This window comes from Panthera leo, chromosome A3, assembly GCF_018350215.1.
Source record: "Panthera leo isolate Ple1 chromosome A3, P.leo_Ple1_pat1.1, whole genome shotgun sequence".
Lineage (NCBI taxonomy): Eukaryota > Metazoa > Chordata > Mammalia > Carnivora > Felidae > Panthera > Panthera leo.
The window spans coordinates 17,356,935-17,373,075 of record NC_056681.1 but is presented as its reverse complement, the minus strand read 5'-3'; the positions used below and the strand labels follow the sequence as shown (position 1 = coordinate 17,373,075).

The window sequence follows — 16,141 nt, the reverse complement described above, 5'->3', positions numbered from 1 at the left end:
CCTAAGGGATAGGGAAAATCATTGCAGCTCTGAGAACAAAGGAAGTTTGACAGGGAGGTTTATCTTCCTGTGCCCATCTGCACACACTCATGAAGACAAATTCCTCGATCAAGGTGATTCCTTGCAGCTGCCATGACAGACAGACAGATGAGGAGATAAGACCAAAAGATTTTTCAGACATTTTACTTTACAAATGTGGCACCTAATTCCTTCATTTAAAAATGTACCCTTTTCCTCTTGAGTCACAAGTTGCAAATCAAACACCACTAGAGTTGGAAGAAATTGACTCCTGATTTTACATAAAGTAAGACCCAGAAAGGGAAGATGCTTGGCCTGAGTTAACAGAGCATGTTAATGTCCGAGTTGGGACTAAATTCCAGGAATCCCTTTCAGACTTATTTCATGGAAAAGGATTCAGCGAAGTACAGAGAAAAGTAGCTGACCGGCCCAGATTAGTGGCAGAGCTGGAACAGGCACTTAGGACCGTCTCCTTGCCCACCAAGTAAGAAGGACCAGACTAACTGGCCTGGTAGAAGAGACAGCGCCTACCCCAGCCCCACCATGTTCCCATGGCCCCCAAAGAAGCGCAAAGAAACTACAGGAAAAGCAGCACTGGAAGGGCCCGAGGGATGTTCCAGCCTACTCCTCACTAGGGAAACTGAGGCTCAAACGGTCAAAAGAGCACAGCAAGCCAGGAACAACAGTCCCGTGTCAGTGTGTTGAAAGGTGGCCAGCCTGGGAGACATCAGTTAAGTCACTGAACTGGGCTACTTTGGTTCAAATTCCCTCTCTACCACTTACTATCTCTGCAACTACAGGCAAGTTACTGAATCCCTTTGTGCCTCAATTTTCCCATCTGTATAATAGGGAAGACAATGGTACCTACACTACATAGGGCTGTTGTGAACCATAAAGGAGAAAACATTTCAAGTGCCTCGCAAGTGCTCAATAAATGCTAATTATTATGAAAGACAGGCATTCCTATTGGTACAAATGACACAATAAAAATTTCCATTGACTGACGAAGGGATAAAAAAAAAGATTTGGTATATATACATACACCATGGAATATTACTCAACGATCAACAAGACTGAAATCTTGGGGCAGCCTGAATGACTTAGTCAGTTGAGTATCCAACTCAATTTCAGCTCAGGTCATAATCTTGTGGGTTTGAGCCCCACATCGGGCTCCACACTGAAAGCACAGAGCCTGTTTGGGATTCTCTCTCTTCCCCTCTCTCTGCCTTTCCCCTGCTTTCTCTCTCTCTCTCTCTCTAAACAAATAAACAAAAACAAAGAATGAAATATTGCCATTTGTAGCAACATGAATGGAACTAGAGCATATTATGATAAGTGAAGTAAGTCAGAGAAAGATAAATATATTATTTCACTCACATGTGAAATTTAAGAAACAGATGAACATAGGGGAATGGAAGGAAAAATAAGATAAAAGGAGGCAAACCATAAGAGACTCAAATACAGAGAACTGAGGGTTCCTGGCTGGGAGTTGGGTGGGGGGATGGGCTAAATGACTGACAGGCATTAACGAGGGTACTTTTTAGGATGAGCACTGGATGTTATACATGATAAATCACTAAATTCTACTCCTGAAATAAAAAATAATTAAAAATCTGATAATCTAGGACAGTGATGGGTAATAGAAATATAATGTGAGCCACACAGGTTAAATTTTCTAGTAGCCACATTTATAAAGTTAAGAAAAAGGGTGGGCTTAATTTTAATAATTTTACCTAACCCAGTAGATCTATAATATAATCATTTCAACAGGTAACCAATATAAAAATTAATGGATGCCATATATTTTTTTCATGCATGGTAAGTCTTCAAAATCTCTTGTGAATTTTACATGTGCAGAACTAGCCACATTTTAAGTGCTCAAATGACATTCCCAAATGGGACCACAATGGGCTCTTGGGGTTTTTCAAATTACTGAACCCTATTTTATGGAATCACAAAAAAGCCACATCAATTTTCATTAAATTTAATAAACTCTATTTGTACTAAACTATCATTTTCTTATCAAATCTCTTACACTATGTAATTACACCTCAAATTACTATGGTTTTCAAAGCATTAAAAAAAAAAACAAAAAACCTGTTTCCTCATTAAGTAAAAGACAATCCATGTATTCAAAAACAAGGTGTTCACTTTGAGGCGCCCAAGCCCCTGCAACAGCAGCCAGGCCAGATGAATGATCCATGGAAACATCACCCTCTACACTGGGATGGCATCACTAGGATCATGAAGATTCTTGGCAGTATCTTCCTCTCAGGCTGTCCCGGGAGTAACCGAAGTAGAAGCAGAAGACTAAGGAGTCATAACGGAAGTCATCTCTGCTGTCCAGTTAGAGGTCTCCTGAGGCAAGACTGCTTCTATTCAATGTTCCCTTATGACAGATTATTCAAAACAATTCACAAGCTTATTATATTTGCATTCAGGTGGCTACAGGATGGTTAACCCTTGGTGCCTAGAAATAGGGTATTTCCCAGGGAGAAGACCCCACAAAAAGTTTTGAGGCTAGTTAATACATAAAATATTCAGCACGCACATGAATTAGTTAAATGTCTGCCTATGATGCCTAAGATATGATTTAATGACATATACATACTTGAAATCATGTTTCATAAGATAACACATTATGTTAAAAATAGACGATGGTCCACAGCACAGACTCTTAGAGCCAGAGTGCCTGGGTTCAAACCTCAGCTCCTCCATTTGCTACTAATTTTGGGGTGAGGTACTTAACATTCAGGGGCTCAACTTCCTCATGTGTAAAATACGGGTAATTAATAGTACCCAGTTCACATCAGTATTAAATGATTTAAAATCATGTAAAGCCCCTAGAACACTGTCCAGTAAGTGGCACACACGTGTTAAGTTACAAAATAGTGGTTTATTGTCCATTCCCACATATTACAGAAACTTTCATTTGAACTTGGCCTCTGTGCCATTGTCATCTGGGTCTGTCATTAGAGCAAGCACTTCTTCAGTTCACTGACACCTGTCTACCCCACCTTTGCATCCAATTACAGCATTTGGATGCATTGCTTTTTAATAGTCTAGGAAATAGTTTATTAAGGTATTTTGTTTATAAATGTAAGAATATTTTTTAAAAATTCCTTATTGAAGTATAATCAACATACCATGTTACTGTTTACTGGTTTCAGGTGTACAATGTAAGTATTCAGCAATTCTATGTTTCTCAGTGTTCATTATGGTAAGTGTATTCTTAATCCCCTTTATTTCATCCATCACCCCGTCCACTTGCACAGCTGCCCCTGCTGGCAACTGCTAGTTTGTTGTCTGTGTATTTAAGAATCTGTTTTTTTTTTCTTTTTTTTTTTTATTTCTTAAATTCCACATATGAGGGGCGCCTGGGTGGCTCAGTCGGTTAAGCGTCCGACTTCGGCTCAGGTCACGATCTCACAGTCTGTGAGTTCGAGCCCCGCGTCGGGCTCTGGGCTGATGGCTCGGAGCCCGGAGCCTGCTTCCGATTCTGTGTCTCCCTCTCTCTCTGCCCCTCCCCCATTCATGCTCTGTCTCTCTCTGTCTCAAAAATAAATAAAAACGTTAAAAAAAAAATTCAACATATGAGTAAAGTCATATGGTATTTTTCTTTCTCTTATTCACTTAGCATAATACCCTGGAGTTCCATCCATGTTGTTGCAAATGGCAAAATTTCATTTTTTTTATGGCTGAACAATATTCCATTCTGTATGTGCATACATTTTCTTTAACCATTCACGTACTGATGGACACTTGAGTTGCTTCCATATCTTGGCTATTGTAAATAATGCTACAATAAAGAGGTACATGTATCTTTTTGAATTAGCACTTTTGTTATCTTTGGGTAAATACTCAGAATTATTGGATCACATGATAATTCTATTTTTAACTTTCTGAGGAACCTCCACACTGTTTTCCACAGGGGCTATGCCAATTTGAATTCCCACCAACAGTGCCCAAAGTTTCCCTTTTCTCCACATCCTTGCCAACACACTATTTCTTCTGTTTTTTATTTCAGCCATTCTGATAGATATGAAGTGATATCTCACTGTGGCTTGAATTTGCATTTCCCAGATGATTAGTGATTTTGGGCATTTTTTTCATGTGTCTATTGGCCATCTGTTTGTCTTCTTTGGAAAAATAAAGTCTATTCATATCCTCTGCCCATTTTTTTATTTGAATTACTTGGCTTTTTAGTGTTGAGATGTTTAAGTTCCTTATATATTTTGGCTATTAACCCCTTATCAGATAATGTCACTTGCAAATATCTCCTCCCATTCAATAGGTTGCCTTTATGTTTTGTTGATTTTTGAAATGAGGTTTTTTATCACAGAAAATAAACATCAAGGCAAGCATCCATGTGGATATTAGAACAGGCCTGTTTTCCCATTTATGTAACACGTGTATTTTGATCACCAAAAAGATCCTCTGTTGCTTTTTACAAGCCATCCTTATCACTTGTCATTATCCAGTCATATCCTCCAGAATAATATAAAACCTGTCTTCAATTTTATTGCCTTTTCCCCCCTATCAATTCTGTTATCACTGTAAACATCCCAAACCAGCACTGATTGGGGTTACTGCAGGCTAATGTAGTTTCCCTAATTAATTTTGTGGTTCAAAGGACATAAGAGACTATCCCATAATATAAAATGCCCTGTAAGAACTTTTTCAAGAGCTGTTTGGAGACAAAGACCCTGCCTTTTATTGGGGTATATGGGGTACATTTGGGTTTTTATCTTTTCTTCTCTCACTACCATTTCTTGGGTGTTAAATAAAGCACGGAGCATCCATCTAGTGAAATATGGTGCCAGCCCTGGAAGGTGAACGCTAGATCTGAATGGGTGATGTGAAAGGAGGGCAATGGCAGCTGTTGGGAACCATGACCCGATTCATCATCTGCATTCTTAGGAGGCACAAAAGTGAGGCGGTCTAGAGTACAGACTCGGGCACAGACTTCCTGCAGGCAAATCCTGGCTCTACCACATGCTAACTATGGCCTTGGGCAAGTCACAGAAGCTTTTTTGTGCCACCAGCTCCCTAATCTGTAAAACGCAGATCATGACATCTGTATCAGAGGGCTGTGAGCAGATTAAGTTCATACATTTAAAGTGCTCAGGATAGTACCTACCACACAATGAGCACTACCTAAATACTGCTTCCCTACTATTATTGTCACTATTACCACATACATATATTCTCTCTTCCCTCCCAGCCCCTTCCTCCCTTTCTTCCTCCTCCCTCTTTCTCGATACCCATCCATCTGTTAATCATGACATCGGAGGGAAGTGAGATGGTCCTGGAGTTACCTTATATGTACAGACTCAGCATCTCTTTAAAAATGAATATATAATATTTTATCATTAAAGAGGGAAGAAAAACTTATTGATTCAATACTGGCTAAATGGGAACTTAAGAGCTTATAGCTTTAAGCCAATCAATAATAGTATCAGGAGTGATTAAGGATGGTTAAAGGCCCATACTTCCCAATCATTTTAATGTAAGCACTACATTAAAGAAACAGTTGGTCAGTTTTTGGATACATCACATTTTTCCAATGGGGAGGGTCTTACATAGGTCACAAGCAGATCCACACACACGTGCCAGGCCCCAGAGTGAAGCCAGGGGGAATCTGCAGGGCCCCTTTATTTGTCCCAAGGGTCAATTATAGAGCAAAAGAGCCTTGACAAGGCAGGACCTGGGAGCAATGGTCCAGCCAGACTGAGCCTCATCAGGCTGAGAGGAGGCAGACCAGGTAGGAAAGCCGCAGGTGCACCAGGTACCATAAAAATGCCAAAGAAAGCAGCAGCTCTCCAGGGTTCTCCCCAAAACTCCCTGATATCAACTTGCTCCTGACTTTCCAAATGCTTATAACCTTAATGATAATTTAGTCTTCATACATGGATCGCCTTCCCTGTTCCAAGCCCAATGCAGGGCAGAGGGAAGGAACAATGATCAGCAGCCCATGCCCTTAAGGAGCTCACAGCCATAGTGAGAAATCCAAGACAAGATATAATAAACTCAGCCACAGGAGCACAGAGAAGAGGCAATCCTGCACAGGGAGAGTCAGGGAGGTCCTCCTGGAGGAGGCTAATCTGTTCAGGGTTTTGACGTAAGACAAAGGGAGATAGGAGATGCCTTCTAGCCAAAGACAAGACTGTGGAACCTGCAAGGTTTGGGGTTAGAAACAAGAAAAATCAACTATGACAATCCTTCTCAAACTCAGAAATGTTCTGCATGAATACTGGGAGGCTCATCATGAACAGAAAGCTAGAGAATAGCCTTGAAAAATGAACAAAAATTTAGACAGTTCTGGGGAGCCAAGGCGGCAGCAATTCAGCAACCTCATTTAGTAGCATCTCTTGTGGCCCAGACAACACCCCTATCACGGGACCGCCCTGTACAGGCCTCTGGCCCACCCTCCCTCCAATGGGCTGCATCCAGGCCCCATGTCCAGCCACACCCAAGCCATGAGGAAGAGTAAATTTCTGGCACCTTCACCTCTGGACAAGTTGCACGGTCCACCAAGATTCCACACAGTGGGAGATTCCCAAATTCAGGAAGCAGAATTGGAGGCTAGACTCCCTAAACTCAAGTCTAACAGCCTCTCTCACATGACTATATAGAAAGAGAAGCCAAGAAGGCCGAAATGGAGGCTCAGGCTGGAAATAGATGCTGGGATCGTATCATAAGAAAGTTCAATTACTAACAAGAGTAATTCATTTGGCAAACATTCACTGCCCCTGCCTACAAGGAGAACAGAAGCTAGCTCAAAAACAGACTACAAAGAGGCTTGCTATTCGTCAAATCAGCACTGGAGAGACCAATCTGCTTTTTACAGCTGATATCCGCCTGGACTAGTGCTCGGACTGCTCTCTAGTTGATTATTATCTTGAACAGAATTCCTGCTAATCCTCAGAAGGTCTCCAACTAGTACACTATGAGCTGTAACGTGCTACACTCAGGGGGCCATCACCAGCCAGTTCTTGACTTGTGTTTAGGGCTGCAGAGTCCACAAAGAATCTTCCCTACATCAATTTGTGGGCAAATATCCAGGACTCCATGTTTGACATGTGGACATTCTGCCAGATCTCAAAAATAATGTACAACTACTCTACGTTTGATACAGAAGGGAGTACAGAAATATATATATATATATATCTATATATGTTTCTACATATATTTCTATATATATTTCATATATAGATATATATATCTATATATGAAAGCAAATGTAAGAACGTCTATTGGAGAGGAGCAAAGATAGATGTACAAGAACACTCACTGCAATGTGATTCAGGAGTGAGTAACTGGAAACAACTTAAATATCCAACAACAGGGTGGTTAAATCATGGAACAATCGTTTTAATGGAAAACTATGAAGCTTTTTAGAAAGTGTGCTTTTTGAGGGAGGGGAGGGTGGGTGATGGGTATTGAAGAGGGCACCTTTTGGGATGAGCACTGGGTGTTGTATGGAAACCAATTTGACAATAAATTTCATATATTGAAAAAAAAGTGTGCTTTTTGAGGAATATTTAATGACATAGGAAAATACTTAAAAATAGCATTATATAGAAAAATATGTATTTATGTAAGTTTGTGTGAGCATATGACTTTAATTTTGTTTCTTATAGCTACCTCTACCATGCATAGTCTTTACCACAAATGTGCATTTTTGCAATCATAAAGCATGACTTTAAATATAAATAATATTAACAGATGCTTTGTTGATGACAGGGCCATGTATACAACACAGATTTCTCTACCCTGGATTTGAAGACTGGCTCCTCTTTCATATTTAACTTGCATGAGGTTGGACAAATCACTTTCTCTCTCTGGGGCTTGATTTTCTCAAAACAAGAGGAGATAAGATCTCTGAATTCATGGGATGGTGGCACATTAGATGAAATGCATAGTGGGTCGCTTGGGTGACTCAGTCCATTAAGCACCCAACTCTTGGTTTCAGCTCAGGTTATGATCTCATGATTTGTGAGTGGAGCCCCACCCCTGCTCATGTGCACACATACACTTTCTCTCCCTCGGTCTCTCTCAAAAATGAATAAACACTAGGGGCACCTGAGTGGCTTAGTCAGTTAAGCATATGGCATCAGCTTAGGTCATGACCTCACAGTTCAAGCCCCTCATCCAGCTCTGTGCTGACAGCTCAGAGCCTGGAGCCTGCTTCAGATTCTGTCTCCCTCTCTCTCTCTGTCCCTCCCCCATTCACACTCTGTCTCTGTCTCTCAAAAATAAACAAACATAACAAAAAAATTTTTTTACATAAACATTAAAAAATAGAAATTCACAGGAAAATGTTTTATCCAGTTCCTGGTTAGAGTGAACACAGAAATGTCAGTTCTTTTAAAAGAAAGCAAAGGCTCCTATACTTACAGCACCCTGGTGTTAGTTCTAACGTAGGAAAGGTGATGGGGTCAGGATACAGATATGTGAATGACCCAGTCATAGTGTCCCAGGGCTGGTGTAACAAATTACCACAAATTGGGTGGCTTAAGACAACAGAAACAGAACCTTTCAGAGTACAAGTCTGAAATCAGGTTGCTGACAGGGATATATTCTCTCTGAAGGCTCTAGGGAAGGAGGCTTCCGGTATCTGCCAGTAATCCTTGGCACTCTGTGGCCTATAGATGCATTGCTCCAATCTGTGTCTGTGTTCCCATGGCCACTTCCTTGTCTATGTATCTCTCTTCCTCCACCAATCCTACTGTGTGACGGCCTGCTATGACAGTGACAGAAAGGAAAACTAGCACCACAATATTGAGATTGTATCTGCTTCCATGGCAAGCCAACTGGTTGAAAGCTACCCCTGTGTGTGTTTTCCATGGATTTTTTCCTAACATGTGCCCCTTCCAATCAGGTAACTAGGGTCTTTGTATCTGCTCTAGAAATCGGTGCAGGACACAGAGAAGAGGCTGCTTGAAGTGAAAGGTTCCTTCTTTCTTCTAGTTGTTGTAAAGCTTAAAATTTTACTCAAGAGATTATGACTTCAAATAAGGGCTGTGACAAGAAGGGTGTGCCTTTGGGGTGTAGAAAGTGAGGACAGATAGTCTTCCACAGTGGGAAAAGGAAGGGAGGGTCTGCTGGTCCCATACAGCTCAGTGGTGGTAGCCCCAGAAGGGATCCTGGGTGATGCACCTGGGCTGGCTGGACTCCATACAAGGGATCCAAGCCTGGGAAGAAGCATCAGTATTACTAGACCCAAAGGGACCACAGGAATGTGACAGTGGGCTTCTAAGAAGAAACTACAATAGCCTGGCCTGTTTAAGTCCCCATGACATCTATAACCCCTCTAGAAGGGGGGACCCCCCCAAAATGACAAAAATTTAGGTCTAACTCCCTGAAGGTTGGGGTCCGATTTAAGTTCATGCAAATGCAGCATTTCCTATGCACCTGGGTTTCCAGCCTACAAGTCAACCTTACTTTGTTCCAACACTTAAAATAATAGCTTACAATAAGCATCAAAAAGAAATGAGGGGCATCTGGGTGGCTCAGTCGGTTAAGCCTCCAACTTCAGCTCAGGTCATGATCTCATGGTTCGTGGGTTTGGGCCCCGTGTCAGGCTTTGTGCTGACAGCTCAGAGCCTGGAGCCTGCTTCAGATTCTGTGTCTCCCTCTCTCTCTGCTCCTCCCTCACTCACACTCTGTCTCTCCCAAAAGTGAATAAATGTTAAAAAAAAATTTTAATCAAGAAAGAAATTAAAGGACACCTCCCAAGCCCCACTGCCTCTGGCTTCAGCCCTTTGAAAAGGACACTGAGAGACTTCAGTCCCCAAGACACTTATGCCAAGGCTGGGAAAGGCAGAGCTAGAAACCAAAGGAAACTGCATAAAGTTCTACGGACCAGATCGAGGCTTGGAAAGAGGGTCTGTGGGTGTAGTATCCCCATTCCTCTGTGACAGCCCCAACAAAGATGAGGTCAGAGGTCTGAAGCCTGGAATGCCAGCCCGAGGGCTTTTCCCATGGAAAAGGATGAGGACAAACCGTGAAAGCAATGGTGTGGAGTGCTGAATTGACAGAGCTGGGGGCTAGAGGAGATGTGCAAGCCCGCAGGGCAGCAAGTACCCTGGGTATTGAAAAGCCTCTCTGGGTCTCTCAGGGACCCACGCAGACCACCTACTGAGTCAAGCACCTGGGTAAAGAAGCATCATGGGTCAGGAGAACTTGAAGGAGGAGACATGGTTCTAAGAAGAACTTAGACTTACAGCTCCAGAGATTGTTAAGAACCAGAAACGAGTTGGGCATCTGGTGGCTCAGTCAGTTAAGCGTCTGATTTTGGCTCAGGTCATGATCTCACAGCTCGTGAGTTCAAGCTCCACATCGGGCTCTGCACGGACAGTGCAGAGCCTGCTTAGAGTTTTGGCTCCCTCTCCCTCTGCCCTTCCCCTGCTCACTTGCTCTCTCAAAAATAAATAAATAAACATTAAAAAAAAAAAAAGGAAAAAACTAGAAAAGAGCACAGAGGAACCAGTACTGATTAAGTTCTACCATGTGCAAACACTTCACACTCACTCAGCCATCATTCCATTTAACTCTCACACTGGTTCCCATGCTAAAGATGGGGAAACAGAGGCAGAGGGATTAAGGGCCCAAAGTCACTGAGCTATGGCATAGGATTGGAATGAGTTGGCCTGGAAACATGTTTACGTTAAGAACTCTGAAAGCCAAGAACAGGATCCCATGGGAATAGCAAGGAGGGACTCTTTATTTACATAGACTGATAAGGGGCAATGTCCGTGAGAAGCAGTCATCTGAGCTGACACCTGAAGAAACTGGCCACACAAGGAGTGGAGAAAACCATTCCAGTGAGCAGGAACAGCATGTGCAAATGTCTGGAGCCAGCCAACAATTTGACAGCCTTTCAGTCTCCAAGGCACTGAAAGGAGCCAGTGTGCCTGGAGCATTTTGAGAAGAAAAGGAGCTTGGAGAAGACACAAGATCATGCAGAACGTTGCAGGCTGTAGCAAAGAGTTCAAATTTCTTCCCATGGGCCAGGAGAAGCCAGCAGAGGGACTAAGTGCCAAAATGACACAGTGTCACTTACAGTCCGGCACAGAGCTTGTCACAAAGAAGGGGATCAGTCAAAGGGTGTGGAACATCTGAATAAACAGACTCAAACTAGACTTCCAAAGGATGCAAAGTGCTGGTTTTACAGAAGGAAAAGTAAGATTTCAGTTTTGGCCCATGAGAAGAACAAACAATTTTGCCTAATCCAAATTCACTTTCATGCCTCTCTAAGAAGCACATGGAGCCACTGAAATCCACAGGCGCATCATGACAGAATAATTTCAGTGATCATTATCAAATGCCTCTATTAAGAAAAGCTCAGAGGATTGTATTAGCACAATCTGGTATTTATGAAATGACACTCTCCCATAATGAGGGACTGAAAAATTAAGAATAGAAGAGTTATTCCTCTGGGAAGAGAGACTGGCACGGTGGGCAAATGAGCCATGCCACACAGTTTCTTGGAAACTTGGTTTCCTGATCTGTAAAATGGAAGGATTACAGGAAAGGTTAAAAATCCGTGGTCAGTTTAAATAGAGGGCCCAAAGGGATTTGAAGATGTTGACCTTCATTTCTTTATTTAAAAAACACTTGATAGTGAAGTCAGAGAAAGACAAATATCATGATTTCAGTTATATACGGGATCTAAAAAACAAATGAACAGATAAAAGGCAGAATCAGACCCATATCTACAGAGAACAAATTAGTGGTTGGTTGCCAGAGGGAAGGTGAAGACAGGGACGGGCCAAACGGTGAAGGAGAGTGGGAGATACAGGCTTCCAGTTATGGAATGAATAGGTCATGAGAAGGTACAGCATGGGGAACAGAGTCAATAGCATTGTATGGCAACAGATGGTAGCTACACTTGTACTTAGCACAGCATAACAGACTTGTTGAATCACCTGGAGTACACCTGAAACTAATATAACATCGTATGTCAACTCTGCTTCAATTTAAAAAAAGAAACATAGGGGCGCCTGGGTGGCTCAGTCGGTTAAGCGTCCAACTTCAGCTCAGGTCACAATCTCGCAGTCTGTGAGTTCGAGCCCCGCGTCGGGCTCTGTGCTGACCGCTCAGAGCCTGGAGCCTGTTTTGGATTCTGTGCCTCCCTCTCTCTCTGACCCTCCCCCGTTCATGCTCTGTCTCTCCCTGTCTCAAAAATAAATAAACGTTAAAAAAAAAAATTAAAAATAAATAAATAAATAAAATAAAAATAAAAAAAGAATCATAGGGGTGCCTGGGTGGCTGAAGTCGGTTAAGCATCCGACTTCAGCTCAGGTCATGATCTTGCAGTTCGTGGGTTCGAGCCCTGCATCAGGCTCTGGGCTGACAGCTCAGAGCCTGGAGCCTGCTTCTGATTCTGTGTCTCCCTCTCTCTGCCCCTCCCTAACTCGCACTCTGTCTCTCTCTCAAAAATAAAGATTTAAAAAAAAAGAAAGCAAACAAAAATTTTAAATAATAAATAAAATACACTTAGCGCAGACTATCTGGCCATCCATCCATGTGTCTATCCAATAAAATGTTATTTAGTACATACTACATATGATGCACTGTATTAAGCACTGAGATAAAGCTATCAACAAGATTGTCATGGTCCCTACACATGTGGAACTCCTCATCTGAGGGTATAACATACACCAAACAAACAACATCCAATGTGACATGCATCATTGAGAAAAAGCACAGGATGCAATGGGAAACATTTACAGAGATAACTGACCCAGGCTGAAGTATCTAGAAGTGCCACCCTAAGGAAGTGATGTTTAAGCTGAGCTACAAAGGGGAGGCACAAGACAGTAAGGTGGAGGAAAAGGTTCCATAGAGAGTAGTACATGGGGAGAGGGGCAAAGATGAATCAAGAGTTCAGTTTTAGCCATGTTGAGTTTGGAGAGCCTATAAGGCTCTGCAGGGCTAGATGTTTTTGGAGACAAACACATAGACATACTAGAAGATCCAGATACATTTGGCCAACGTCAAAGATGGTCAGGCAAAACAGAGGAGATGTGGTGTATTCCCGCAAAGTACTCTGGACTCTAATAGAATGAGTGATTCTATCATCTAAACCAAGGCACCTTTGAGAATTAAGTCAGCAGTGTTAAACACTATGATGGGGCAACCCACATACAGGCTGTCCCACGGTCACCTCACTAATGGGCATGTGTAGTTGCTGTCGACTCTGCTCACACAAAGTAAGATCCTACTAGATCTGCAAAGTTCAATTTTGTACCACAGGACAGATTTATTACACCAGGGGCGGGTATCTACACTCATGAAAAACTTACTTAACCATTTATGCCTTTAATTGGAAGTATACAGAACCATCCAGCAGCCTCCTGCTTTAGAGCCAAACTCCAAGTCCATGAGGCCACAGAGGCCACATCCTTACCTGGACAGGTCTGAGTGTCTTCTCTGTCTATAGCTTAGTGCATCCTGTTAAATTCTTCTCCCCAAAGGAAGCCAAAAAGACATGGCAGCCAGGAAGTGGGTGGTCTAGAGTTCATATGAGATGTCTGATGGCAACCGAAGGCACAGAAGTGGTGAAGGCCATCTGTAGTGTGATGGTTAACCGTGTGTGTCAACTTGACTGGGCTACAAGATGCCCAAATAGCTGCTAAAACATCATTTCTAGATGTGTCTATAAGGCTATTTCCAGAATAGACAAGCATTTGAGTTGGTGAATGGAATAAAGCAGATAGCACTCACCAAGGGGGGGCGGGGGGAGGCATCATCCACTCCCTTGTGGCCCCAAATAAAAAAAAAAAAAAGGGAAAGGAAGGGTAAATTCACTCTCTCTACCTGAGCTACAGGCATCCACCTTTTCCTGCCCTCACACATTGGTGTTCCCGGTTCTTGGGATTTTGAACTCAGATCAGGGTTTATATCATTAGCCCTGTATGCTAGGGCCCTCAGACTTGGACCAAATTACACACTGGTTTTCCTGGTTCTCCAACCTGCAGACAGCAGATGATGGGACTTCTCGGCCTCCATACAGTGTGAGCCAATTCCCATACTAAACTCCTCTTAAATGTATCTCTATAAACCCTATTGATTTTGTTTCTCTGGAGAACCTAATACACATGGAAGCAGTATAGAACAAGCCTGAGATCTCCAGTATTTAATGGCCAGAGCGAGGAAGAGTGCCACAAGATGTGTGGACAAAGAACAAGATAGTATGTGGGTCAGACTGCCCTTAGATGGGGAGGAACCATTAAATATGATGTTCCCTCTCCAACACCCAAACCAGCCGTCTTTACCGCTGTACCTGGGATCACATATCCAAAGAGGTGATCCTCATGTTCCCAGAGTTGTAACTCTTCCTGGCATATGTCCCCAGGTAAACGTTTTCAAGATTCAAGTCACCCAGGCATAGCCCACCCTAAGTGTGTTTTCCCTGAGTATTCTCCTCCAGGTGTACCTCTGCTAGAATATACCAGATGTCACTCTCATAGGCCTGCCTCAAGTGGCCATCTATCAAGAAAGCACATTAGCCCTTTAGCCCTGCTGGTTAATGACAAGCTGGGCATTCAGGATGTCAGGACATTAACTATGAGTAATATTCTGACTGCGGAAGTTTCCCTCGAGATATACAAGTTATGTATCTGTGTGTCCTGGAAGAAAAGGAAAGACCTCATTCTTCACAAGTTCTTTCCTCTCCACCCCAAATCCAACTACTCTTGGGTTCCCAAGCAAAACCCAGGGATGCTCTACTTATAGCTAAAGCTTAGAATCTTAAAGCTAAAAGAAATCCCAAAGGTTCCTGAATCCAGGGGACGTGTGATTCTTACCACATACCTTAAGAACGCACTCAGCCTTGTTTTGATTACCCCTGGAGATGAGAAACTTACTCGAAGGACATTGTCTACTGCCCTCTCCACTCAACCCATACATTTGTCCCCGTAAGTCATCCTAGAAGTTAGTGACCCTCATCCCAGCCTCCAACACAGTGGGTCACGTACCTGTGGGCACCGCGGGGTCCAGCATTGGTTTCTCCCATGTGTTAATCTGCTCCCAGGTAAACCCATTGGTCCCCAGGGCCACGCTATAACCACAGTTGCTGTAGTGTTCATCAAAGGAACAGCCACCTGCAGACAAAAAAGATACGGGTAAATACCTCCTGGTGTCTGAGCTTGGCTCCTTACCCCTGTCTCATCAGCTCCTCATTTACAACTTTGAATATTAAACTTGGAAGAAGATTTAAAAAAAAAAAAGGCAAGCAAATTGGATTTTTATATTTGCTCTGGTTCTCTCAGAAAGGTGCTGGCATCTGCCGGCCCCTCCTATTTAAAAAAGTTAATAAGGCTAGTTACATTGATTTTAATCTTCCTTCCCGAGAAAGTAAACAGTAACATCTCATTCTGAGTAGGAAAAAATGAATGCCAGGGCATGCCTCTGTGACTGCTTCCTACAACAGGGACAGACACTGGGGGCAGCAGAGAGAACACCAGCTCCAGAGTCCGGCCAGACCAGCTGCACACAGCTCCACCTTGTGAACCTGGGCCAGCCCCGGCCAGCTGCTTCCCCATCTGCGGCTCAGTTTCCCCATCTTCGGCCCAGTTTCCCCACCTGTGGCACGGAGGGGAGGAGCCACCGGACCGAAAAACCATGAGGACTAAATGGGGTAACACATGAAAAGTAACTGGCACGGAATAAATTCTCCACATCTATCTCCTTCCCTATAAAAGCAGTTTGTGAAAAATCATGTTTCATGGCATAAAAATCAAATTTGTGAAGAATCAGACAATCGTAGTTGGTGCTGATAGTGTTTAAAGCCATCTACCATTTTACAGTAAGTTCTAACAATTCAACTCTGCAAGGATTTACTGAGCATACACCATGAGCGGTAGGTCCCCTCCAGGGGACGTGAACAAAGATGTGGGCTACAGAACCAGGGCTCCAAGGAGGAAATTCTGGTCTGGATCAACAGGAGCCATGACATCCCAAAGGAGGACTGATCAGGGCTTTGGAGTACCCAGCACATCTGCGGACCAAGAGCAGGAGGGGGGGCATCCAGGTGAGCCGGCAGGACACAGAGGTGGCACAGGACAGCGTTCTACAGCAGCCTCCTGATGGTCTCCCAAACCCCCTTTCACAC

At 43.1% G+C, this 16,141-nt stretch overlaps 1 protein-coding gene across 1 annotated transcript in view; it reads right to left on the bottom strand.

Moving 5' to 3' along the window:
- Window positions 1–15,125, bottom strand: part of PTPRT (protein tyrosine phosphatase receptor type T) — an 800,956-nt gene extending 785,831 nt beyond the window's left edge. The window contains exon 1 of the mRNA XM_042930943.1: window positions 15,006–15,125. Coding sequence (XP_042786877.1) covers window positions 15,006–15,030 — 25 coding nt within the window. The 5' untranslated portion in view covers window positions 15,031–15,125. The remainder of the gene's footprint in view (window positions 1–15,005) is intronic.
- Between the last annotated feature and the right edge of the window lie 1,016 nt (window positions 15,126–16,141).